The 27,915-nt window shown below is 31.4% G+C and overlaps 3 protein-coding genes across 3 annotated transcripts; 1 reads left to right on the top strand and 2 right to left on the bottom strand.

Moving 5' to 3' along the window:
* Nucleotides 1-88: 88 nt before the first annotated feature.
* On the top strand, nucleotides 89-9,325 carry LOC111702113 (cell wall protein DAN4). The gene is made up of 8 exons (XM_023473691.1): nucleotides 89-168; nucleotides 674-736; nucleotides 2,455-2,518; nucleotides 2,797-2,942; nucleotides 3,204-3,287; nucleotides 5,209-5,260; nucleotides 5,483-5,574; nucleotides 7,093-9,325. The coding sequence occupies exons 1-8, from the start codon at nucleotides 93-95 to the stop codon at nucleotides 7,710-7,712; spliced, it is 1,197 nt and encodes a 398-aa protein (XP_023329459.1). The 5' UTR covers nucleotides 89-92; the 3' UTR covers nucleotides 7,713-9,325.
* Nucleotides 9,326-9,888: 563 nt separating this feature from the next.
* Nucleotides 9,889-16,762, bottom strand: LOC111702131 (neo-calmodulin). The gene is made up of 8 exons (XM_023473710.1): nucleotides 16,663-16,762; nucleotides 15,323-15,419; nucleotides 14,994-15,070; nucleotides 14,339-14,378; nucleotides 12,587-12,676; nucleotides 11,579-11,618; nucleotides 11,041-11,109; nucleotides 9,889-10,117 (listed from the first exon to the last, which is right to left on the bottom strand). Exons 1-7 carry the CDS (start codon nucleotides 16,698-16,700, stop codon nucleotides 11,045-11,047), a joined length of 447 nt encoding a protein of 148 aa, XP_023329478.1. The 5' UTR covers nucleotides 16,701-16,762; the 3' UTR covers nucleotides 9,889-10,117; nucleotides 11,041-11,044.
* Nucleotides 16,763-19,495: 2,733 nt separating this feature from the next.
* On the bottom strand, nucleotides 19,496-27,888 carry LOC111702127 (transcription factor SPT20 homolog). The gene is made up of 17 exons (XM_023473706.1): nucleotides 27,790-27,888; nucleotides 27,011-27,079; nucleotides 26,398-26,440; nucleotides 25,905-25,974; nucleotides 25,569-25,660; nucleotides 25,290-25,385; nucleotides 24,845-24,895; nucleotides 24,584-24,657; nucleotides 24,164-24,245; nucleotides 23,319-23,429; nucleotides 22,956-23,162; nucleotides 21,891-22,220; nucleotides 21,738-21,811; nucleotides 21,399-21,519; nucleotides 21,020-21,083; nucleotides 20,407-20,459; nucleotides 19,496-19,836 (listed from the first exon to the last, which is right to left on the bottom strand). Exons 1-17 carry the CDS (start codon nucleotides 27,870-27,872, stop codon nucleotides 19,717-19,719), a joined length of 1,740 nt encoding a protein of 579 aa, XP_023329474.1. The 5' UTR covers nucleotides 27,873-27,888; the 3' UTR covers nucleotides 19,496-19,716.
* Nucleotides 27,889-27,915: the final 27 nt, after the last annotated feature.

Genomic DNA, 27,915 nt, shown 5'->3' with positions numbered 1-27,915 from the left:
TATCTTGGAAACCAGTGGTTAGAACCTGTTAGAGGTTAATATATAATGTAAATTCTGTGTATAGCTGGTTAGTCTGAAAAGACTCTTCTACCATGTTGGAACTCCGAGTTCTAATTTATTTTATAATACTGACTGCAGGAAATAATACAGCAGCACAATCAGTTCCAGGTGCAGACAATATTAATGACACAACAACAGGTTTTAACAACAACATTAACAACAACAACTAAATAGATCTGAGCTCACCAACAAACAACTCTTAGATCAACAGCAGATCTTTAAAAAACATTACTCGTAACACAACAGTCAACAACAACAGCTTTTACTACAACAAAACAACTGTTCCACAATTGTGTGCTTTAACAAAAAGACAACTTTTGAGAAAGTATATCGACTCTTGCAACAATAACTTTTGCATAACAAAATTTCTTAAAACAACAGAACACCTCGTTCTAGATCTTTTAACAGCAACAATAATTTATGACATAACAACCAATTTTTAAATAACAACAACTATAAACTAACAACAGATCTTATAACAACAACAACAACCTCCACAACTAAAGATCTAAACTCTGAAAACTAAAACAATACAGATCTTTGAAAAACAACAACTTATTTGTTTAATAAAAATAATTGTTTTTGAATTCTAATTAATAAAATCGCTATTTAGATCTATGTATCGAGAGAAACTGTTTCCTTCCAGGAATTGCATTGTCTGGCTCGGAAACGATAGGTTTTCCACATTTTTTCCCTTTCCAGAGCTGAAAACTTTAGTATTTTAGATATCGAGATCAATGCTTGATCATTTTTTTGTTGATAATTTTAAGATTAGTTTAATCTTAACAAAAGTGTATACTACAGGGTGTCCCACGAAACATGCCAGTAGCAAGAAAAATTGAAGATCGTCTATGTTTATTGAGATAATTTGCGTAATTAAGTCGTAAGCCTAATTTTAAAAGTAAAATTCCAGTGTTAAAAAATATCAATATAATATATAATATAATATATAATATATAATATCTTGGCATTTCCAAAAAGTTGTCTGACTTTTTTATACTTTCAATATTACCGGAGATGTTAAGAATCTCGTTCAGATTTCGACAGTTTTATTTAATAGAATTGAAATCAGAACGAAATTCTTATCGTGAAATGCCAGGACTAGGAAAATTCAAAGTGTTAAGTCGACTTGCTACTGACACCGTCATGTTTCGTGAGACACCCTGTTTAGAACTCAACCTATCGAGTAGGGTTTCAATAGTTGGAAACTGACGGGGAGGTAAAAAGAAAGAAAAAGAGCGGATTAAGAATGAAATTAAAAGTTTTCAGCTCAGGTTGCAGACTAAATACTTATTAAATACAGTTCAGTGTCTTTGCATTCAACTTTCTGAGCCCTTTTCATATCAATGCATTGGTTCCAAAATGTCAAACAAAAAACAATTATCGTAAATCTTTTCCAAAGTAATTTTTATCCTACTAACTAACTGACTAGCTAAATATTGAAATATTATAAACTATAGCGCAAGACAATGTTTTGAAACTTTTTGAAAAAATATTTAGCCCTTGTAAAAAAAATAATGTTTGATGGTATCTATATATGGTTCTAAAAATATATCTAAATATATAAATTTGTGAATCTCTATTTGTCTGTCTGTCTCTCTGTTTGTCTGTCTGTCTGGGTGTCTATCCGTCTGTTTGTTTTCCGATCAGACCTCTGTTAATGGCCCATTGGTGTGACTGTGTGTACAACATTGTTAAAGCTTTCTTCATTGCTCGTCAGTTTCTGAAATAAATCTATAAATATGCCACATGAAGCGCTAGTTATAAAATTAACTGTTTATCTGTGTTCCCATCCGGTCTGATTTGCTGTAGAACCGACCCCGCCCGGTCAGGCCCCATCCATCTCAGCCAGAATTGTTACCAATTTTGAGATGAAACTTTATAAACCCATATTATTAGTGGACTTAATACTTAGTTTTCACTAATTGGTGGGATGAGACTGATTTTTAAAAATTCAAAATTTACGCTTTCTTTGTCTGACTACCAATTGAGGTGGTGCAGATTACCAATTGAGGAGTGCCCATGCCGCAAAACAGGTTTGGGTGGCGGTGATTACCCATAGAGCACTTCTGCACTCCCCCCTCTTGGGGAGGATATAAATATCGAATTACATAATCCCAATATGACATTTGCCCATGGCTAACAAATCCAAAGTAGCACATTTTCCGTCAAGACTATTTCTGGACCGTTCTTTCTGTTCTTTTAATTTTTCTTTTTGGTTTACAAGGGACTCGAAAATATCTTAATTTTGTAAGATTACAAAATCTCGTTTTCTACAAGTTTAACTTTGTCATAAGATGTTAGATATTAACAGAAGGAAACATTAAACCGGAAGCGAACAGCTGATTTTCTTTTTTTCTAATTTGTAATTCAGCTGTAATCTATTATTTTCAGACTTTGCTACTGCTGAATTAGTGAAATCAGCTGGTGAATGTAGCTGCTTTTGCGAACAAAAAAGGATTTTATAATTTTCTTTCTTAAAATATGTGACATGTATTTTTTGTAAATTTGTAATTTATCTTTAAAAGAGATTAAGAGATTAAGAGATTAAGAGATTAAGAGTCAAAACGATTGTATTGTGAAGAGTTAAATTGTCAATTTACAAACATTAAGAATTTTCTGAGGACATTTTACAATTAAAAATAAAAAAACGACAACAATTACACTTTAATTATTGTTATTATTGTAAAAAACACATTGGCAATTTTTCCAACGAAAGAAATTGTTTAATGATAGCAACATTTTTGAATACTACGAGGCTTGGGAGTACTGCTCTTGCAAAAAAGTCACATTCGATGAACATCTCGAATACAAACTCGTGGATAATATTTTAACTGGAGTTTTTGACTGTAATCAAAGAGATTTAAGTTCCTATTTGCAAGGTAATAATAAAGATTAGATCTTTTCATCATCAAATGACAAATCAAAACTACATATGTTTAAAGGAGATTAGAGGGGGGGTGGTCTAAAAAAAATTCTGAAACAATTCCTTCATATTTTGTTTCACAATTGTGCGTAAATTTCGGGAACAATTTATACTCAAGGAAACGCAAAAAATGCGCAAACTGCAACTTCAACCAAAATGTTTGCTACCCTAATTTTTAACCCTGAAACCCTATAGTTTAAATTAATTTTATTATCAGATTGCCCGAACATTAAATACGAGTACTGTGCACGCGGCGTCCTGGGGCTGGAAGCAACTAAAAAAGGAACAACAATACTAAAAAGTGAGTTACAAAAAAATTACTTAAAAAATATAAATAAATATTTCGCAAAAATTACTATACCCAGCAAACAGAGACTCAAGTTAAAGAGGAGTTTAACTCCGGAAATCCAGTTTCAAAATGAAATTCATCTTTTAAAATCTATTTTAAATGATGAATACAAATTTCCCCATTATAATAATTCCTTTAAAGCTTCTAAAAAAGTTTTCTTTAAAAATAATACCCCTTTAAATGGATTTAAGGCGTAATTTGAAGCGACCCTTTATTTTTAAATCAGCGTATCTGATTCACATGAGTATCCCTTAAACCTTGAACTACTTAACACTTTTAATCGTTGAACATGTTGTTTGAAAGCTCTGATATATTTAGATACTATAAATAGTTACTTTCTAGAAGTGAGAGAAAATAAAAATTTACTTTCTTATCATTGAAAATCGTTTTTTGATGTTAAAAAATTCTATATTTTGAGAGACGCGAGTAAAATGGATCATCTGTATTGATAACTTGATACGCAACCTTCACCGGGTTTTACCTGTTCTGTGGTTTATACAGCAATTTAAACGTTATTAACGGAGCTCTCTGTACTAGATAAATAGGTTTACGCTTGCAGTCCTTTAAATGAACCTGTGTAACAATGATAGACATCTAAAATATGCTTATGAGTTTCAGGGCTCTAAGAATGCATCATGGGTTCCCTCAAAAAAATCAGCCAGATTGATTCAGCCGTTTTGCCAGCTATAGTTAACATATATATATATATATATACAAATATACAAATACACAAATATATATATAAAGAGCTTTATTACATAGATATGTCACATTGTCACATACAGTACAGAACCAAAAAACAGTCGAATTGTCGTCGTTTATTTTTTCTTTTAATTCTGAAATGTCGCCTAAGGGTTTTCAATTAAGAAAAAAAAAATTTGTAAAACTATTTACATAAACATTTTTGAGAAACGTATCAGTTGCAAAAACACTGTAACCTCCGGTTCATTTCAAGTATTGGGCCCCCCCCCCCCCCCGTATTTTGAGCAGCGAGAGAAAGCTGCCGTACACTATACACTGTACAGTACACATACAGACTATAAAAGGCAAAACGGGATGGTACATCAAATGCCAAAAAAGTCCCAGGAAATAAAATAAAAGAGAGAAAGTCCTAAGTCTTGGAAAAATGAGGTCAATTCTTAAACGTTTGATAAAAAGGACTTTCTTCTTTGCATTAGCATAATGAATATAGCAAGGGGTGTTTTTAATGGCATGTCACTTTTTTTCAATGATTATAAACATTCTTTGTTCCCATGCATTTTCACCATAAGAGGACTATTTTTCTGGGGACTTTTTTGCATAAAATCATACTGGTGCCAGAAAAAAAGTTTTAGAAAATAAATTTCAAAATGGTGGGACTTTATTTCGAGAGATTTTTAACTTCAAGGACTTTTTTCCCACAGGACTTATTTAGTGCCAAAATTTAGAACTTTGTTTCCGAAAACTTTTTTTCAAAGAACTTTTTATAGGCGGTTTCCACTTTCCACATAGAGTATCCTAGAGTTTCTAAGGTTGAGGGAACCCTTGTGTATCGGACACCCCATTCTTTAAATGAAAATATCTGACCCTGAAACTTATCTACTTTTCTAGTGAGTGGGATTAACTCCTTTAAACTCATCTACGTTTCTAGTGAGTGGGATTAACTCCTTTAAACTTATCTACTTTTCTAGTGAGTGGGATTAACTCCTTTAAACTTATTGACTTTTCTAGTGAGTGGGATTAACTCCTTTAAACTTATCTACTTTTCTAGTGAGTGGAATTAACTCATTTAAACTTATCTACTTTTCTATTTGAGTGTGATTAACTCCTTTAAACTGATCTACTTTTCTAGTAAGTGGGATTAACTCCTTTAAACTTATCTACTTTTCTATAGTGAGTGGGATTAACTCCTTTAAGTTATGTGGATGCCAGTGCTCACGATACAGGACACATGATATTTTACTCAAGCAAATACTCAAGCAAAAAATTGTTTATAAAAAATCGGGTTTATCATTTAATACCTCGGGAGTTTAAATTTCCATAGATTCTAATTTATCTGAAAGTAACTGATACATTCTTAATAACTAGTTATTTTAATTTGTTAAGCAACAATTTTCAATGAATCCATTGTTTTGAAACTTCTACATGCTAAAATATTATGGCTTCAGAGATTGTGACAGCTTCTTCTGGATATTATCTAATTCCTGTTTTCTTCTCAAGAATTCAGATCATATTGAATCTGTTGCCTTAGGGTACTCAGGCAAAGAAACTGTTCATTGATTATGTTCTTAATATATTATAGTTTCAGTGTCCGTACTTTAAATTCAAACCCGGAGTATAACAGTTTGTCGTACACTATCTCAGGAGGGAGTGACAGTAATTAAGAAAATGGTCAAAATAGGAAATTCCCAAATTACCTGGGAATCTTGTAGAATTCCCCAAATGTCTGGGAATCTGGGAAATTCCCCCAAAGACCTGGAAATCTGGATAATTTCCCAAATGCCTGGAAATCTGGGAAATTCGCCAAATTCCTTAAATATCTTAATGTGTTTTATTTTTCAATTATAGGAAACTTCTATTTTAGAAATTTCCAAAATTAAACTCAAAGTCCTATAAGAATATCCAGTCATTTGAGTTTCCAGAATCTTAAAAATATACCATCCTCAAATTCATACAGGAATTTGGGAAATTTTGAGAATTCCCCAATGCCTGGCTATTTTCTTCAAAAGTATAATTGCTGTCGGTTCATGACAGTGGGACAGATAGATTGTAATATAAACAAACAACATCTGGTGGGCCACGCGATTTTCATATTAAAACTCGTCTTTGATAACTTAGAATTCTATTGTTTCCTTATCTAAAACACAAATACATATTTTTTTCTTCAAAAATTAATGAAAGGAAATTTTTTGTTTCGCTACTTAGCGATTTCCCTAAAGACCTAATATATATACCGTGTGGTATTTCTCAGTACTGGATTGTAAGACTCCCTTCTCTCAACGCTCTTCATAATAAAAAGGAAGATAGTAAGGTTCCGAACGTTTATTTCTCTGAGCCTTCAATCTAAATAAGTTTAATAAACCCACAGAAAAAGCTTTGAGTGATAATCATACAACTACAACAAATAATTCACTCAGGCATTAAAAAACTGTGGCTAGGAACCAATAAACACATATACAAATATCAATCATATTATAATCAAACCGATAAGCATAAATATATATAAAATAGTTACCACAGTGATCCCAGAATTCTGAACACGGCTAATACTTGCAAAACGAATAAACATATACTGATATAAATTAGGTACTATTCCGCGAGAAATCATGCGTCTGCGCAGTCGGACTGTAAACAGTTCCTAAACTAGTTCTTTCACAATACATTCCGTACAGATCTTCAGGAGGAACTCAGAAAAACACAGGGGCGACAAACAGACTTTCTATACGCAGCATGGCTCGCGTAACATTTTTTTAACTGTAAAATTAAGCATATGGAGATTTTTGCCTCAAATAGAAAAAACTTGAAAAACTTATTTGACACCCTTGTTTTTTTTTGTATGTATTTGTATTTATAACCCAATTGATAAGTTTTATTTAGTTCTACAGTCAAGGAACATAAAAATTACAAAAAGTTTAGGCCTAAGAGAAACTACGTCTTTAGTACAAAAATTTCAAAATAAAAATTGCATATTTTACCTTTTAAAATCCAACACTTCAAAGGATAGCAAAAAAAGTAGCAAAAGCGGGAAAAAAAAGTCTGATACGCTTCTTTGATTAAGGTTGTCTACCAACTACATCTACAACAACTACTACTACAACTACAGCAATATCACCAAATACAACAGCTACGTCTAAAAATACAACAATCACATCCGAAAATATAACAATTTCATCTGAAAATACAACGGCTACATTTGAAAATACAACGGCTACATTTGAAAATACAACAGCTACATTTGAAAACACAACATCTAGATTTGAAAATACAACGGCTACATTTGAAAATTCAACAGCTACATTTGAAAATACAACAACTACATTTGAAAATACAACAGCTATATTTGAAAATACAACAGCTACGTTTGAAAATACAACAGCTACGTTTGAAAATACGACAGCTACATTTGAAAATACAACAGCTACATCTGAAAATACAACAGCTACATTTGAAAATACAACAGCTACATTAGAAAATACAACAGCTACATTTGAAAATACAACAATTATATCTGAAAATACAACAGCTAAATATGAAAATACAACAGCTAAATATGAAAATACCACAATCTCATCTGAAAATACAACTGCTAATTTTGAAAATACAATAGCTACATATGAGAATACAACAGCTACATATGAAAATACAACAGCTACATTTGAAAATACAAATTATATCTGAGAATACAACAGCTACATATGAAAATACAACAGCTACATTTGAGAATACAACAGCTACATATGAAAATACAACAGCTACATTTGAAAATACAACAATTAAATCTGAAAATACAACAGCTACATATGAAAATACAACAGCTAAATATGAAAATACCACAATCTCAACTGAAAATACAACTGCTATTTCTGAAAATACAACAGCTACTTATGAAAATACAACAGCTACATTTGAAAATACAACAATTATATCTGAAAATACAATAGATACATCTGAAAATACAACAGCTAATTCTGAAAATACAACAGCTAATTCTGAAAATACAACAGCTTTATTTGAAAATACAACAGCTACATTTGAAAATACAACAGCTTTATTTGAAAATACAACAGCTTTATTTGAAAATACAACAGCTACATTTGAAAATGCAACAGCTACATTTGAAAATACAACAACAATATTTGAAAATACAACAGCTACATATGAAAATACAACAGCTTCGTTTGAAAATACCACAATCTCATCTGAAAATACAACAGCTACATATGAAAATACAACAGCTTCGTTTGAAAATACCACAATCTCATCTGAAAATACAACAGCTACATATGAAAATACAACAGCTTCGTTTGAAAATACCACAATCTCATCTGAAAATACAACAGCTAATTCTGAAAATACAACAGCTACATATGAGAATACAACAGCTACATTTGAAAATACAACAATTATATCTGTAAATACAACAGATACATCTGAAAATACAACATCTAAATATGAAAATACAACAGCTACATTTGAAAATACAACAGTTATATCTGGAAATACAACAGCTATATCTGAAAATACAACAGCTACATATGAAAATACAACAGCTAAATATGAAAATACAACAGCTATATCTGAAAATACAACATCTAAATATGAAAATACAACATCTACATTTGAAAACACAACAGCTATATCTGGAAATACAACAGATACATCTGAAAATACAACAGCTGAATATGAAAATACAACAGCTAAATATGAAAATACAACAGCTATATTTGAAAATACAACAACTATTTCTACAAATATAACAACTAGTAACACAACAATGGCGAGTACAACTAAGACGACAACAAATACAACTGCATCTACAACAACAACCAATACAAATGCTATAAAAACTTCAACTTCTAATTCTGCAACAAAAACTTCAACCACCACAACGTCATCCACTACAACTACCACAACTGCAAGATATGGAAGAATATGTAAGTATTTTTCTCATTTTTTTATTTGTTCAATTTTTGATATTTTATGTATTATCTGTAATACATATTAAATGTCCATGAATTGAATATGCCTGATCTGATACGACAGAAAAAAATCGGAATATAAGTTTTGTTATATTCTTTTGAACAGTTGAACCATAAATATTAAAAACATAGAAAGAATTTATGAAATGTCGTATTCTTCACTTTCTGATAATGGAAGGCTGTAGATATTTAGTTTTTTAACTAAATGATTCTTTGGAGCTCTATAAAACTGTTTCCGCATATTCATGGCTATTTATTTATTTTCGCAATAAATGAGATTTACGTAAATTAGTACAAAACCCAGTGAAAAATTGTCAAGACGACATTTCACAAATTCTTTCGATGTATTTATTATTTAGGGTTTAACTGTAACATTTTCCATGTTACAATGTCAATATTGACAAATGTGTTGTAAATTGCCAAGATCTTACATTTAAACATAAATGTATTTCACTAAATTATCTATTTTTAATCAACAACTTAAAAAAGACATAAATATAGAAATAGAATCTTTGTCACAAACTCAAATTTTCTAATCTCTAAATCTGTGCAACCTGATGGTACCCTATGAAATATCAAACTTAGATTATTTGATCTAACAGAATTCATAGTTACAAATATCTAAGCTTTACGACATTGAGTTGCAAAGATATAGTTTGTGGCAAAGATTCAATTCCTTTTGATATTATTTGGATCATAAAAGGTGTATACGCTTATGTCTCTAGCCACTGAAAGTTGTACTTTTGGTTTAAAAGTTTTGGACTTTGGTAAAAAAATTTATGCTGTTTTTTTTGTCCTTAAAATTGAATGAATTATTATAAACCCATAATTACAAAAGAAATTATTTTCCAACTAAATTAAAAAAATTACTAAGAAAACAATTGCGGATATTTATTTCTTTGCCTGAACATTTTTAAAGCAACTAACTAATGACGAAAATTCATTCAAATATTTAAAACAGAAAAGCGCAAAGCTAAACAAAAAATATCCTGTATACTTTACAGCGTACAATCACACGGTGTAGGCAGTACACTGTACAGCGTAGGCAGTTTCAGACCGAGTACAGGGCACATGTATGATAAACAGGAAAATACAAAAACCAACCTAAATTATAAATTTTGAAATTATAAATTTTAAATTTTATGTAAGAAAGTCACCGGAAAAAATTTCTGAAAAAAAACCTGTAAAAAAGTTCCAATTTTCTGAAGCCCTAGGACAAAATGTAACTGGAAATAAAGTCATGAGTTTTCAATTTCTGGGACTTTTTTCCTAAGACGTTTTCATAAAAAAAACTTTTTTCATTGCATCTGTATTTTGAATTTACCCATATGGGTGTTTTTAATATCAATTGCCCCTTTTTTTGCTGTAAACATCCTTTGTTCCCATACATTTTATTTTCAGAGAACTTTTATACAAAATAGAAAAATAGAAGACTGTCCGATTCAATACAGTACCCTTCAAATATTTGACAGATCAAGTTATAGTAAATAGATATCCATGGTTACTATCTATAGTAAAGTCAAGAAGAAGAAAAATTTTAGAAAAAAAATGTTTTCAGCAAAACCGAATTTTCTAAATTCGAGTCCGAAACTGTTGAATCGAGATACATTCATAATTTCTTGTCAAATCGGTGGCTTTTACCGATGTTTGTTAATTCTCCCCAAAGGATAGAATGAGTTTAACCCATAACGGCCACTTAAATGTTTTCAGCCTTGAACCCGTAACTAATGAATAAGATAAGACAATATTTGCATGCATTTATTATTTATCTAATTTCGTCATTATTTTAAGTTGGCTTATGGAATTTAAAGTTTCAGAATTAAATATATCACACTTTTTAGAAAACTAAGATAATTTGAATTATTTTAGTTTGCATAAAGCCTTATTTTAAGTTACCTCCATTTTATAGAGAAGAATGCCTGGTATACAATGAAACCCTTGAAACCTTTGACTGATCATATAGGGTAGAGAACTAGGACATTCCTCTCATAAAATTACGCTTACCGGCCCATTTAATAAAAAAGTACTTTTTTAAAGATAAAGAGGAGATTGAGTTCCCAGCGCTATGAATTCCTTATAATCAATCTGACCATCTCCTAGCATTAAAAAAATATAAATATTTTTAAAAAAAAATCTAAATAATGCAAAAAATATATATTTGGACAGTATAACATGGCTAATTGTGAAGTTCTTTGTTCTTTATTTTATTGTTCTTTATTATGTTCTATATCGATTGTGAACATTTTCTCTTTGTATACATTGTAAAACAAAGACAAAAAAGTTCGAGAATGTGTTAAAAAATTTCGTGGATTTTCTAAATTTTATGAAAATCAAATTTAGCTGGAGGCTAATTTTTGAAATTTTGACCATCCTAGGGACATGTGAGGCCCCACGCAAAACTTGGCTCCGATCGGTTCAGCAGTTTTGACGTTTATTTGACACAAACAAACAGACAGAAAAGCAAAGTATCAAGAGCACTGTCCTTATGGTGTTTCATAGTTCAAGCAAACAATAATCATTCTATTGTGTATCCTGGTTTTCACTGTATTTAAAATATATTTTTACCGTTTGTATCCGCCATTCGGATCATTTCATCCGCCTCCGCCTGAAGCGATATAAAGAATTAAGTAAAAAGGAAATCGTATAGATTTAAGGATATCAGATTTTGCTGGGACAATTTCACAGAAGAAAATTTAATTCCACTAAGAATACTAAGGCATGTTTACAAACTGCAGTTTTCACAAAATATCAAAAATGGATGTTTAGCGATAAAAACGTAAAAAAATCACTAGTTCGGGTGAAAATGAAACTTTTGGAAACCTTATCAAATTAGGTATCATCGGGATCAGGTTGTATTTCAAATGAATTTACAGATTTGAAAATATTGAAATTTGACCGAGTTAGGTTTTCAGTACTTCCACAAAATTCGTTAAGAGAAAAAAAACTGCATTTGACCATAACTGGCCCGATTTTCAAAATACTTCAATTCTGTTGGTTTTCCAGTTGATTCTATGGATAGGGATAGTAGATATTCAAATAATGATTTTCATATTTTTTTTTGATTTACTCATACTATATTGTTTCCTTTCACTAGTTTTATTATTAACCATAATTTTAGGGGCCCATTGTAAATTTTGTTGAAACTGTATTTTCTAAACATGCTAGAGGAATACTATTTTAATTCTAAAAAAGAGTTCTAGTAGGAACCCTACTGGCTAATTATATGTGCTCTGAAGAATGGGACATATCACATAGGAACCACTTTAAACAATTTTCTTCATTAGTGCGTTTTTTTGCACTTATTGACTTAAAATACTAAAAAGAGACAATAATGAAAAAGGCATTTAAAATTTTCAAATATTTTATTACTTTCAAAAGTATTTGTATTGAAAGTCATGGAAATGTTTTGCTTAAAATCACTCTCAGATCTTATACACCGGTTCAACTATTATACGTAGACTTAGTTGAATCTCTTCTTCCAGGGTTCAAATTGAAAAGAACTGGTTCTATTTTGACCACGAAGTAGTTCAACTACTTTTTCCTATTCATTCGCTAAAAAGACTAAATCAGAACCTGAGTCATGCTTCCATGATTTGTAACCAGAGCTCTGAGTTCCTCAGATGAAATATATCCGTTCCCATCTTTATCCAGGAACTGGAACGCCTGTGCACCAAGTAGGGACAAATTAATACAGTGTAAATTTTCGCGCTTTTTCACGAAATTTTCGTATATTCTATTTTGCCAAAGTTTTCTCATTTTTTCGCGAGCGAACGAAGTACGAAAAAATGCGAAATTTTGAAACCCCATTTGAGACCCACAAAACTGTAGAGTAGGAAGACGAAGTTTAGACTCAATTAACATTAAACACAGCTATATGTAGATTTTACACCGACCTAATTCACGTAAGATTGTTTAAATGTCGTCTTTCTAAATATTTAGAAAGTTTTATGCTTAGATTAATTAAAATAACAGAAAGTACATTGTATCTTTTCAAGATTTAAGCCTGTTTCTTTCACGATAACCCTGAGGCAAAAGCCCAAAGGAGTTACATGTAGTCGGTGTAGAATACAGGGTGTCCCACGAAACATGACAATAGCAAGACGACTTGAAAGTCGTCTTTGGTATATGAATATATTTGTGACATTTAGTCTTCTATCTACTTTAATATGTATGATTCTTGAAACAATTATCACATAATTCTCCTGGCCCTGGCATTTCCAAAAAGTGGTCTGCGTTTTTTGTGCTTTCAATATTACCGGAGATATAAAGAGTTTGGTTCAGATTTCAATTTTGTTAAATAAAAGCCAAATTGTCGAAATCTGAACGAAATTTTTTATATGTCGGGCAATATTGAAAGCACAAAAATGGCAGACCACATTTTGGAAATGGCAGGACAAGGGAAATTTTATGATTATTATCTCTAGAAATTTACTTCTAAAATTAGGTTGACAAATAAACACAGCAAATTATATCAAAAATCAAGACGACATTCAAGTCCTCTTGCATACTGTCATGTTTCGTGGGAAACCCTGTAGGTTCTCTCTCAGTTTTGTTCTACGCCGACTACTCGTCTTTGGGCTTCTGCTTCTGTTATTTTAATTAATCCATGGTTTGATGACTCTTGATAGTAGGGTTGTTTAGATACAGTGGTCAGTGATTATATCAATACAATGAAGACGACTTTTCAATTTAAGTTTTGATTGTTACAAGCTTTTTTCAAATTACAAGCTTACAAGTAATCAAAGCTAGACGTTTTTTTAATTGACAGCTTCTCTTGACTTCAATGTTTTTGTGTATCCATACAGCTTGATATAAATCAAAATTTAAATCAAAAGTCGTCTTCATTGTATTGATATAATCGCCTAACACTGTATTTGAGCAAAAGAATATCAGGAATATCAAAATATCTGAGCGAGCAAGATGATTGTTTTATCTGAAAACCATTTTTAAACCGCTTCATATTATATGAAGTTTTTCTTTTTATGTGAAATATGAAATACTAAGCTTTCTTGGATGTTTACGCACCTTTCCTTGACAAAATTTTAGCTTTTAACTGTTTCTTTCAAATTCGGCATTGTTTCAACGTGCTCCAAGTCTTTTATAAATATTTTTTTGTGGATTTATGTCTAAATTGGCCGATTTTCTAAAATAATGAAAGTCTATATTTTTTGGACAAGATTTTTTTTCGATGAATCTTCTTAACCCCTCCGTGAGCTGTCATGAAATTTGGGCCCGATCGGTTCAGCCGTTTGACGTTCATTGAATTCAAACAAACAAACAAACAAACAAAAAATATATACAAATAGGGGGTGGGGGGTTGATTACCTCTAAAAGTTCATTGCTCATAGGATCGTCATCAAGTTCACTTTGATCAATCATAAAATCAAATTTAAACGTGCATTTAAGATGGAGTTACAGAAAGGATTTAAATTTTGAAATTTTTGTTTAAAAGTACAAACAGAATAAAATTTGTGATTTATTGCAAATAAAAATGCTATTTTGGAGTATATTTTGAAATACTTTTGGTAGTTCGATAATCCCTATTATCAACAAAATATCAGGGTTATTCTAACAGTTTGGCATTGTCGTTGCTGAAGCTTTGATTTATATCTAACATTTGTTTAATTAGTTAATTAGATAATTTTTAGAATTGGAAAAGCGGAGAAAAAAATAATTGTCATTTTTAATCATGTTCTAACTTTTTAAACCTGTTTTAAACAATAATTAAGCTTATGTTATAAAAAAGCATTGACATCAAATATTTTTTTTACAATTTGTTTTTTGTGATACACAAATGATTTTTAATTAATAATAATAAAATTGAATATTGATCAATTCATTCATCTAAAATTTATGTTATGTGATACACAAAATTTTCTAAATGATAATATAATCTAATAGCTATTAGAAATGTCGATATTAATTCTTCGTTTATTTGATACAAAATCATTTTTATGTGATTTAGCTTTTATATGATTTCCTGAGAAGGTCCATAAATTCTTGATTGTCGTATTCAATCACTCCATCCCCATTTGTGTCTGCAGCTGCAATCAAACGCTAGAAATATTCAATTCAGAAGAGAATTTTTAATGTCGTCTTTACTGGAACTGGAACAAATTTTAGTAAATCATCATTTTAACAGATTTTGGGTGAACTCTAATTTTAAAATTAGTTGTATAGTGATAACCAAAAATTATCAGAATGATTGTTATTAGCCAAATTTAAATAGGATTCAGTATAAATAAACCCTCTTTAATTTTTTGCGAACTCTCCCTTTAATATTAAGCTGTTAAATGTACTGTAAGTAACCTGGACATCAGAATCCCTTGGGTTGAATCCTAGCGACCTTAACGCCGGCTTTAATTCATCAGCTGATAACTTCCCGTCATTGTTTACATCAAACTTTCTACAAAAAAAAGAATAATTGACACAAACAGGACAGGATCAGCCATTCTAATTTTGTTGCATAAAAGGCCCCGGGTTTACTAGACGGGCTGGTACATATATAAATATTTAAGCAGTACTGGTTCGGATCATGCAGCGATAAGACCCACATGAGTTTCTGTTCTGCAGTTTCTGGAGTCTGGACTTAGCATTGTATAATCTGTGATTTTAAAGTCTCAGACTTTGGGAGTTAACTCTGTATACTTTTATACCGGGTGTCTCAGAAAAAAAATGTTTTTCATTTTTTTTCTTACTGCATGTCGTTTATTTTACTAAAAAAGTGCTTAAACAGTTTGAATGAAATAAACAAAAATTGAACCCTGTCTATAACTTAAAAGTTAGTTAAAAAATTCTATCTGAAGAATTATTTGTTGTTAATTTGTTGTCTATTAAGCTTCAAAGCCCCGCTTCCTTAAGTCTAGAGAGCACAAACTTTAAAGAGGACGAACTGAAAGTCTTAAATCTGGGAATCCTTAAAGGGAGAGACCGGCAATGTAACGTAGTTGAACCGAGAGTGCAGTATTATACAGAATTTTTGGATTCATTTGATACCAACGAGGTTATATAGTGTAGAGTGATGATGTACGCTAATCCTTTACTAATTGTATAGGCCATAAACTATACCGAGTGCGTATTGCATATTTGTTTATTATAAGTTGATTTTGGCCTAACCTATAGTATATCAATATTAGTAAACAGTTGTAAGTGTACAGTACAGCTAACTGAGCACACAGGTAGAGAACTATAATCATCCACCCTGTTCGATACCAATGAGAAGTTTTTACGGTGTAAAATTTCAGAGTAAAAAGCGCGAAAATCGTTCGTAAAAATTCATGGTCCGCGGAAGAAACGTTTTATTTTACAATTATTTAATAACCCGGATGATGTGGTTGTTTTGTAATTGCACTCCTGTTTGCCGAGTCCATTAGCGACTGATCCAAGGGTTCAACCATGTGTTTGTTATCTATTCTGAACAAATAGAAATTGCATTACGGTAACATCTATCTTTTTATCTATCTCATTATCCAATTAGAGTTATGAATCCTTAAATCGGCGTTATAACAGTAAATGGAAATATTCACTTCCCTGAAACTAAAGTGATTGGAGTTTAGGTTACATATCCTCAGGTTTTACCAATTAGTCTTCTTATTATGGGACACCCTGTATCTGTATTTTAATTATCGGATATTAATAAAACTACTTACTTGAAGTATTTTACAGGATCAACAAGCCAACTCCCCATTTTTACTAAGTTAAAAACTGTAAGAAATAAAATACAAAAGGTCTGGAGACATAATTTCACGTGACCTGCCATTGGTATATCCGACACACAACGGTACCCTTCAATAGTTTTTATAGAAACAATGAGGAAGACATTGATGTTTTTTCTACAAGTGTTAAATTCTGACAATTTTCCTCATTTTCTCTGCTGCATAAACACCAATTTTAGCAAGAAACTATAAATAACAGTTTTTAGCTGTAAAAATTAGGAAATCTCATTCATCGTTGATCAGACAGTGGTTAACAGGATACTGTTGTGAATAGGATATACTTAACTTTTCACATCAAGGGTTACTAAATCCTCAGTTCCTGTTGTTGTAAAGTTTGATACATTTAAAGGATTAATTTCTGGTATTCTTGCTAAATCTAGATTAGCTGATTGCCCAAAGTTTGATCCATTACTAAATATCAAATATTTCCTTGGCTTCGGAAGTTAAATGTTTCGATGTGAATGCAATGTTATCAACTTCCGGAGTTCATCATAAAATCATAATAATTATAATGATAACAATTTATTCTTAACCATAAACGGCTGGGTTGGGGGGATTTGGCTCCAGGAAGTAAATAAGGATTTTCTAGGGGGGGGGGTTTTTACATTTTTTTTTCCCCCCCCCCCCCCTCTCCTCCTCTAGACCATGATGTATATCAAATTATGGGTTTTAGCAGGGTTTGATTTCAATTTCCAAATCATTTCTGGGATTAACAAACTCTATCAAATAAAATGCTTCCTTTACCATCTTTCAGCTTTCAAAAACCAAATTTTTTAGTTTTTTTTTTACCTTTTCGGCCACTTTTTGAAAACAATTAAAGTATAATGATTTATTTTAGAAAACCTTTCACTTTTTTGCAACCCAAAGTAATAAACGCAGGAATTGCTTTATATTTTATTTATTCATAAGAAAAGATAGTTGTCGAATATTTTTTGACTGTTTTGGAAATTACAATACACACTACTTCAGCCAGAGGACAATGCAGTCACGACGTTGTGACCTAGAAGCTTCTCTAGTTCTGATTTTGAATAAATGTATATTTTTTCCAAGAAACGATTTATTTTGTATTTAAATATTAGCACATATGATATAATTGATAATAAACATAAAATATAAAACAAATTTTTCACAGATAACTAATTGTTTAAAGGATGAAAGACGAACAAATCTAAAAACTTGGATTTATAAATAATAATCTGTACACTGTACATAGATAATCTGTACACTGTACACTGTGCACTGTATAGACAAATACTATTGAAAAGAGTAAATTAAATTTAAAAGGACTATCAACATAGTTTCGAGTGACATTTCGTTTATAGAGTTGGTTGAATCGCGGATGCTTCACATCTGTAAATGAAGGGTCACTTAAAATAATATTTAAATAAATTTGGCTCAGAGAATGATTTCCATATATCTTAAGAATAAAATATTAGATAACCTTGAATATCTTTTTAAGCTTTTAAATAAGTGAAAATCAACATTTCATGCTGTTTACATTGGACACTTTTATGATATGCAATCGCACCCGCTTCAGTTGCAGAAATTAAGCGTGCTAATTTTTAATTGTATAAAATTTGAAGTTTTAAATTCTAAAGTGATGCACAGAAGAGAGAGAAGGTATGTTTTTACAGGTTATTAAAGTAGAATATCGCATTGACTAAATATTTAAATTTTCCGATACCTTCTTTCAATTTGGAATAAAAAAACTCCAATGTTTCAGAAGTATATTTCTTTGTTTCAAGTTTGCTTAAAATCCTCCCAGGTCTGCAGTACACTCAAGGAGTATGGAATATAATGGAGAAAGGATCGACCCGGCCCGCCCTACCATATGGTTAAACATGCTTGTTAACACAAATTCGAAATATAAGGAAGACGATTTTACCGACTCAAATGCCGTAGCCTATTCCCAAGACGTGTTTATCTATTTCCTCCATGAAGCACCCACATGTCAAACCCCGCTCATTTGTTCCCCCCTCACCCCTCTACACATCCCAGCCCTCAGTCAGAGTAGGAGAGTTGAGCTAGTAACAGCTCCGACACAGGGAGCCTCTTGACTCCTTCATGATGATGACGCAGATACTCAGCTAGCGGCAGGCGTGCTTATACCCGAGGGTTCCCAGTTCATCATGCATTCCAGAGACAACATAATCGCTCATAGCCAGCATGACAAGCCGCGATCTCTTCCTACTGATTTTGATAAGCCCTGTTGTCCCAGTTCCTGTTGATCTGCTCCACCAACATGAAGCACTACAACACTCCCATGAAGTGCCATCAAATATTCATCATTAATTCCTTTGTTAATTTCTAAATCAACCAATTTTAACTCCGTCTTATATGAAAATATTTCAAAACTTTCCTTTTTTAAATAAATGTTAGAAATATCCATGTTTAGATCTCTTTATTTTACTATAGTGACTTTTAAAGTCAACAATGCTATGCTTTGCAGACGGTACTGAAGTCAAACCTTATAGAAATTTAACGTATAGAAACAGCTACGTATAGCAACAAGGCGTATTTTCCGGGAGAACATTTTTTATATTTTTGAGAAATTAAATAATCAGTGTAAAGTAGATACAATTTTCATAAAATCCTATTATTTAAATGGTAAAACGTAATTTTATAAAATCATTTTTTATACTTTTAAGAAATTTTTTCTTCTAAAATAAAAATATTGCAATATAAACGTATTTTTTAATCATATAAAACATCAGTTTTATTTGAAATGGTATGGTTAAAAAACACATTTAAAAAATTAAAAGACGACCTTTCAACTTTTTTCAAATGGAGTACCATCTCCATTATATTCCATGCTCCTTGGTTTCTCCTTGAGTACATTACTTTTGAAAACAAAGATGAACTGTACAGTGTACATCCTCTTTTTGCTTTTGTAAATAACTTCAAATTTTAGGAGATAAGGAAGAAGATATGATTATTTGTAAGAGGGGGGGGGGGGATTTCCCCATCCCTGACACGAGATCACGTGGTCTAGAGATCTGAATCTGATTCTGAGTCTGAATCTGAATCTGAATCCTCGTCACTTGAGCTTTCTTCTGAATCCTCGCTCTCGTTTGCTCGTCTTGCCTCCTCCTCAGCATCACGCCGGGCCTAAAAAATATTATTTCTATTTTGTCGTTTGTGATCCTAAAATATTTCTTGTGTACCGTCCCGTGTTCTAGTCTGTATGTGTACTGTACAGCTTGATCTGAGCTGCTTAAAAATCGGGCAGGTACTTGATCATGAATCTGTGCTTAAAGTGGATCACGCTTACCCCCAACAGGATTCAGGTTTTAAAAAGGTGACCTTTTTTAAATATAATGGAAAATTTCTGATGAGAGAAAGGAATTGAGTAAAGAACAATCTGAAAATTCACAAAAATAAACAAAGTGTTTTGATTTATTAGACTTCCTTGTTAAACTGGGCCTTTTATATTTTGCTTATGCAATTTGTTTTTTTGATGTTGCCACGTAATATTTTTTAATACCTGAAAATATGTTTAACAAAAGTTTTGCGACTTTTTGTTGTCAGTTTTAACATTTTCTTAATTAATTTTTTTTCTTAATTTGACAAAAAAAGTTCAAGTTTTGTAAAGCAAAATCAGTTATTGTAGATGCAGTGTGGCATGAAATTGAAGTTTTATTCTAAAATTTATGTTTTGAACAACTGTTTAATTATTACCTTCATTTCTGTATACAATTCAAGCTCTTCTTTATTCAGTCCTCGGACAAATACTAAAAATAAATTGTTAAAAATACAAAAAATTATTTAAAAAGGTGAAAATAAAAAAGTGCAGTTTTTATCGTTTTGTATTTAAAGGGATAGTCAACGAAATTCTAGGTGACCCTTTAATTTAGGAATTTCATAAACGATCCAAATTACTGCAGTCCGCTTAATAAGCTTTAAGAACAATAATCTTAGAAAAGAAACCTTTAGATCATTTGTTATAAGCAATAACTTCAGTGCTTTTGTGATCGAAAATTACCGATCGAAAAGGGTTAATTTTCATTTAAAAACACCAACAAAAACTCGTCTTTTTCGTTCACTATCATAAATTGAAAGAGTACAATTTATAGAAAACCTTAATATTTTTTTTATGAATTTATATTGATACTTACTGGTGTACGCCTCAATGTACCGTTGTCTTTATATTAATACTTACTGGTGTACGCCTCAATGTACCGTTGTCTTTATATTGATACTTACTGGTGTACGCCTCAATGTACCACTGTCTTTATATTAATACTTACTGGTGTACGCCTCAATGTACCGTTGTCATTATATTAATACTTACTGGTGTACGCCTCAATGTACCGCTGTCTTTGTGGCTCTAACATTTTCAACCACTTCTTTTTCTCCTTTAAAAAAATGAATTACTTTTTCTCATATGCGTTGTAAATTCAAATTGGAAATTTGTTTCCGTTTTATTCTAAAAATAATTGAGGTAACTTTTCTTTTTCCATGTACTATGAAAAAGGACGAAATTTTTTCACGTGAAAATAATTATGAAATTTAATTTTCTCTTATTAATAAAAAATAACTTATTTTTAAACGCCTGAGTGTTTCTTATGAAAAACACGATTTGCAAAACGGGAAAAGACTTTCCATATGTTTTTCATAAATGGGCATCGGTACACAAAAATGTCCAAAAAACTAGATTGTCAAAAAATCACCTTCTTCTCTGTCTGCCGCCAAAGGTCTCTGGCATCAGCGATCAGCTTTGAGTCTGGAACCCGTTTATCTTTCTTCTTAGCTTTCTTTATTTGATCAGCGATGAACAGTTGCTTGTGAGACCTCAAGGAGATAACATTAAACCATGTTCAAATTAACTCCAACAAGCTTATAGGAATTAAATCTAGTGATCCCATCCCATAATCCAATCCAATCCAATCCAATCCAATCCAATCCAATCCAACTGTGAGTAAATTCACTTCGTATAAGAAATCAATTCAAGCCATATTTAGGTTTTCATTCTAAATGTTTTTGAATACAAAAATTAAAAAAAATCTGACCTTGCAGGTTCAACCGGCTCTCTGCGCAAAATTTCAGTTTTCAAAGACTCTAACCTGTCTTTCTCCTGTTTAACCTAAAATAAACGGATTTCAGTTTCTTGAAAAAAAAACACATTTTAAAATCTCTTGAATAAAAATTGTGTTCTAATCAACCTGAATCCAAGAATGCTGTTGTGGCTGTTGTTGTTGTTGATGTTGCTGAGGTTGAAACAGTTGTTGTTGAATATGCTGCTGCTGCTGCTGTTGGGGTTGCTGATGTTGTTGCTGATGTATTTGATGATGCTGTATTTGATGCTGATGCTGTGGCTGTTGTTGTTGTTGATGCTGTTGATAATGAATAGTTTGTGGAGCACTGACTGTAGGAAGCTGGAAGGCATAGCTGGGTGTCTGCAGACCGTAGCCAATGCTTGTGTTAGGATTAGGAATAGATATCTGAGGGATAAGCTGGGTGTGTCCTGACTGTGGTCCACCTACCACCTCAACCTTAGGAATAGAGTTAGGATAAGGTAAGCAGGTTGCTGTGGTAAATGTAGGGTAAGTTTCCAGGCAAGGAGGTACGTAAATACGTAAATTTTAAGGTAAGTAGGCAGATTTTTAAAGGATCTTTGGTTAGTAGGTAGTCTGGTTGCTTTTAAAGTTAGTTAGGTTGGAATTGAGGTCAAATAAATATCTCGATAAATTTGAGGGTAAGACATTATGTTTATGCCAGTTGCTATGATGGTAGCTTGGTTTATTTATAGTAGGTACATATAGTTATATAGGTAGATATATAGGTTGATAGGCAGTTTTGCTTGAATTGTGGGTTATAGATAGCTTGAGCTTGGTTTTATGTTGGTTCAAGAGTTGATTGGTAGGCAAATGAAATTGTAAACTTTGAGATAAGTTGGTCACGAGGAGTGGAGGGTAAAAAACTTGGTAGGAAGGTAAGTAAGAAAATCAAGATAGTTAAATAAGTAAGTTGGTTGGTAAATAATTGGTTACTGGTAACTAGATTAAATATCTGCTATATAGGTAGTTAGTGGAGTAGGTAGGTAAGTAAATGAGTAGTATGTAGATTGTAGATTTTAGCTAGATACATGGCTACCAGCAAGGCTACCAGGAAATAAATAATGCCAAATTCGTTAAAAGCTTTCATATTTTAGTATGGAAAAATATGGAGGAAATGAACAGGATTTATAAATTTTAAGACAAGAATGAAATGATTTTTTTAAAAATTACCTTAACAAACATGGGTTGGCTGGGTTGACCATGCTGCCCCGGATATGGTACTGTGATACTTGGCAGCTGAGTAGTTTGACCGACAGGCGCGCTCATCAGGGTCATTGTCTGGGGGGCAGGGGAAGCGGGCATACTTGACATCATGGATATATTGTGACCGTTCGGGGTCTTCTTAGAACTTTTTGAGGTCGTCCGATCCTTCTCAGCCTGCAAACAGAAAACATGCAAATATTTTATAAAAAACATTTGGACACGAGAATCTAATTTGAAATGAAATTATATAACTTCAAGCCTTTTTATAATTTAATTGCAGTTACTTAATTTTTAATATTGCGTACAGTCCCTTTAACAGCTGATCTTTACCTTTTGCTCCTCCAGAGTGAGGGCCTCGTACCACTCGTTGTACTCTGTCTTGTAGCGACCCATCGCGTCGTTGACCTGGGCCTGATAGGTTTCCTTCTCAGCTTCAGATACCTGCAATATTTAGGTTGGTTTCTTAAAGTGAGCCCAGTCAAACAGTAGAATAGGAAGACGACTTTTAGAATAAAGTTCAATTTACATAAAGCACAGCAATTATGCAGTGTACACAGAGTTGATAAGTTGGGCTTCAAAATACTGATAAACATTTTGTTTTATAACATCATCATAACAAAACATTTTGTTTTATAACATCATCATAAGAAAACATTTTGTTTTATAACATCATCATAAGAAAACATTTTGTTTTATAACATCATCATAAGAAAACATTTTGTTTTATAACATCATCATAACAAAACATTGCCTAAATGTCGTCTTGCTACTCCACAAAGATATAATGTATCAGATCTAAAACTGTAACTCCGCGATGTAAAAATGTATGAGAATACAAAGATGAGATAGGTTCTGAGAAAATCAAAATATCTTTCCTGCAGTTTTCATTTATATAATATTGTAATCTAATTAGTAACGATAAGTATATGATCGTAAAAACAGAGAACTTGCAGAAATCAGATGGATATCTCATTATCTCATGCATTCGTGATCAGAAAGCTTTTAAGGGTATCCTTGTGAATGGGACAATGAACATGTCTATATTAAATGGAAGACAACTTTAAATTATGTCAACACTCCTTTAAAGCATTCAAGAATATATAGACATGGACAATTCAATGCAGAGAAAAATTGCTGAAAATATTAAAACCAAATCATACAGTTTCTGAGTTTACCTTTTTCCATGCTTCTGATATATGTGACATCCTCTCCTTACTCGGAAACTGTTTAATAGACTCAGTATTCAACATCTCTTTGCTATACAATAAAAATAAATAAATTTTAATATTTAATTTTTTCATGCATTGAAGACCAGAAGCGTTGGGAAAACCAATATTTTTTAGCATTTTTTGTGAACAACAAAAGGCCTAAATAATTCTCTGTGTTCAGTTAAATTACAAAATTCAATCCTTTAAAAAGTTTGTTTCGTCTTTTTTAATTTTTAATTTTTGTTTAAAAATGTTGAATACCAATCATTGGAAAGTTTATAAGTCGTTAAGCTACTTTCATGTTTTATTTCTCTCTCTCAACTTCTCATCAAGAATTTGTTCAAAAGGGGGCTTTGTCGTTGTGACATTGCCCCCCCCCTGGCCTACCTGAAAAGTGAGTATGCAGAGCTTGGAGGTTTCTCTGGTCGACCCATATGTTTGTCGAGGATTTTCTGTTCCTCCTGATCAAATCAGAACATTTTAAAAGTCGTATTATAAAAATAATTTTTTAATTTAATTCAAATAAAAAAACTTTAAAACTGTAATAGAACTATAGAAATATATAACTGTACAAATCTGTACAACTGTACAGCTGTACAACTGTACAGTTGTACAATGGTACAGCTGTATCATTTTATAAAAAACTACCTGGGTCAAGAATGATTTTACCGAAGGTGGATTAAACTCAGGATGTTTGGACTGAAATATAAAAAATTGCAAAATGTAAAAAAATAACAATGACAATGAAAATTGTAAAGATGATAATGATTATTATGGAGACAGTAAGGAAAATAATGAAAATAATAAAAATAATAATAATAATAATAATGAAAAAAAAGAAAAAATAATAAAAATAACTAATGATAATGATAATAATAATAATAATAATAATAATAATAATAATAATAATAATAATAATAATAATGAAAAAAAAGAAAAAATAATAAAAATAACAATAATGATAATGATAATAATAAAAATAATAATAACAACATTCATAATAAAAAGGGGTATTTGATGAACCCATATATGCGGCTTTGATTTTTTGTTTCGATTATCTAAAATGAAAAATATGAAGATCTTATTTAAATACCTTGAAGTCCACGACCTTCTCCTCGTAGTCCCTGAACTCCTTCATGGCTTTCCTAATCCACTTCGCCTTCTTTTTTACCTTCATATCCCTCCACTCCTGAATATTTTTAAACATCTTGAAATACTATTTCTTGATATTTGGAGAGAAACCCTCTAAAAATTATAATTAAAAATGGTTCAAAATAATGATTACAGAATTACAAATGCGCCACAAATAATAATAAGAAAACCTTCATAAAATAATTATCAAAATTCTCCAATAAATAATCAATGAATCAACCTGTCTTGCTCTCTCCAGCTGAATGCCACGTTCTGTTGTCTGTTCATTAAGTCCTTCCATTTGTTGTTGGAAAAACAGGTCAAAGGGTTTTCCTGATAAGAGAAATTTAAAAAGAAACAGAAAATTTAACATGAATAGCAAAATATTCAGAATAAGACGATTTAACTACAATCGTCGTGACGGGTTGAATTGTAGGCATGACAGATAGTCTGCCATGGGGTCGTACTGGGTTCAAATATAAAGCGTGTATGGAACGGTAATTCGGGTTCAGTTCAGCTTCTTTATTCATAGGCTAAGCTGGGTATCCAGCAAAAATTCCCATTGACGATTTCTAACCTGGTTTTTGTGGAGCCCCAGGTAGAAGAATGACCGGCCGCTCAGGTTCAGCGGCTCGAACTAGATTCGCCTGAAAACATGATGTTGTAAGATTATTCAATGGGACCCATGCAACTAAAGAAAAGGAAAACGACATTTAATCGATCATATGTGAATGTTGTAAAGCACACTATACAGTATACACAGACAATAGCATGACTAACAATCGTCTTCCTATTCCACGAATTTATGGGTCCCACTGCATCTCACAATCAACGATATTTTGAAGATGATTATCGTTTATGAAGGATCTCTTAACATTGTTTACTATAAAAAATCGTTTGGAAAAATTCCAAATGAAATGAAAATAAACGAAAAGTAAACAAATTTATTGCTAAGTTTGGAATAAACAGCTGATTGGCACGTGTGAACTGTGAATGTGAATTTCAATGAAGTAATAAAATTCCTCAATTACCCCCCACCCTGCTCACATTGAAAAATTAGTTCCATTTACCTTATATGCGGCAGATTTTGCGGCTTTTTCAGTCTTCACAGGTCTACAAAAATTATGTACATTATTGATGAGAAAAAACAAAGTTTTCTAAAGATTCCATAAAATCTGAAAAGTTTTACATGGTTGAAAGAAGTTTGTTTCTATTCAAATATAAAACCTTGATTACTAATTTGTTATTCTAACTATAGGTTTCCCATTGGGCAATAGTTTGTTCATGTTCTTTCAGAGTTTTAAAATTTAAGTTGGTATGGTGGGATTCAATAAACATGAGAGTTAAGGGAGTAATTATTATTCGTATTTTATATCATGTAATTTATAATGCATCGTCTGGATCCAAATAAGGTTTTAAAATGGGTTTATCTATGTTGCGTCTTTTAAATTGACGGCGATTTTTATCATGAATAGAATACATTTTTTTAAGAGAAATTAAAACCTTATTAAATTCTTTCTCAATTTTGAAATTGTAAAAATTGCAGACAACATCTAAAAATCATAAAATTTGGATTTTACAATATGAATTGTTATTTTTGGATTAAACACAATAATCGTATTGACGAAAGTCGTCACTTAATTCCTATGTTTATTGGTCCACCCTGTATTAATCTAATTTTACCTCATGTCGGGGTAGCTGGTGTAAAATTGTTCAAGACGTTCCTCGTATTCTTTCCTCATATCATCACATCTATTTATACATTCAAAATTAATAATAATAATTATTGAAAATTTGATTTGAGTTTTGAACAGTTATGTTAAACAGACAGAAAATGCATTTTCCTACAGTGATCGGCGTTTATATCAACAACACAATGAACACCACTTTTCTTTTAAAGTTTTGATTAAGCTTCAAATTTTAAGTTTCCATGTTTATGTTTATGCATGCTGTTAAAAATAATCCTTCAAATTTTTTTTTAAAATCTACTTCAACAGATTTTTCACAAAGGTTTCCACTAGAAATAATCTAGCCTGTTATATATATTATATATATATTTAATATATTTAATATATATATTTTATATATACCAGAAAACAAATGTTTATCTTATAATATATATTATATATATTTTATATATATTATATATATTTTATATATACCAGAAAACAAATGTTTATCTTCCGAATTGAAAAAGCTGGACCAAGCAGAGCTGAACCCCAAAAAGTGAGATTTCCTCAAAATTGGTCAAAATTTACGCCTTTAATCTGGCTTCTTTTGAACAAATTCATTTTTAAGTTGATTTTTGAAGATTCGGCCTTTTTTTATCGACTGCAAATACTTGAAGCTAAATGATTTCGTTTGTAATCACAGATTTAGATTTCTCAAATCATGTTTCACCTTTTAAAAGCGTGTTGGCAGAATTGAAAATAAGAAATTGTAAAAATAAATGAAGAACGCACCTGTTTTTGTATTTGGCTTTACTTTTCTCTGATAATTTCTGGTATTCGTCAGAACAGATCTTTGCAACTTCAGGCATTGACATATGCGGGTTCTCTTTCTAAATACATTTCATACTTCAGGGTGTG

Source organism: Eurytemora carolleeae, unplaced genomic scaffold (assembly GCF_000591075.1).
Source record: "Eurytemora carolleeae unplaced genomic scaffold, Eaff_2.0 scaffold475, whole genome shotgun sequence".
In the NCBI taxonomy this organism is placed as follows: Eukaryota; Metazoa; Arthropoda; class Copepoda; order Calanoida; family Temoridae; genus Eurytemora; species Eurytemora carolleeae.
Note: the sequence above shows the minus strand (reverse complement) of the source record. Positions and strands in the feature narration are given on the sequence as shown.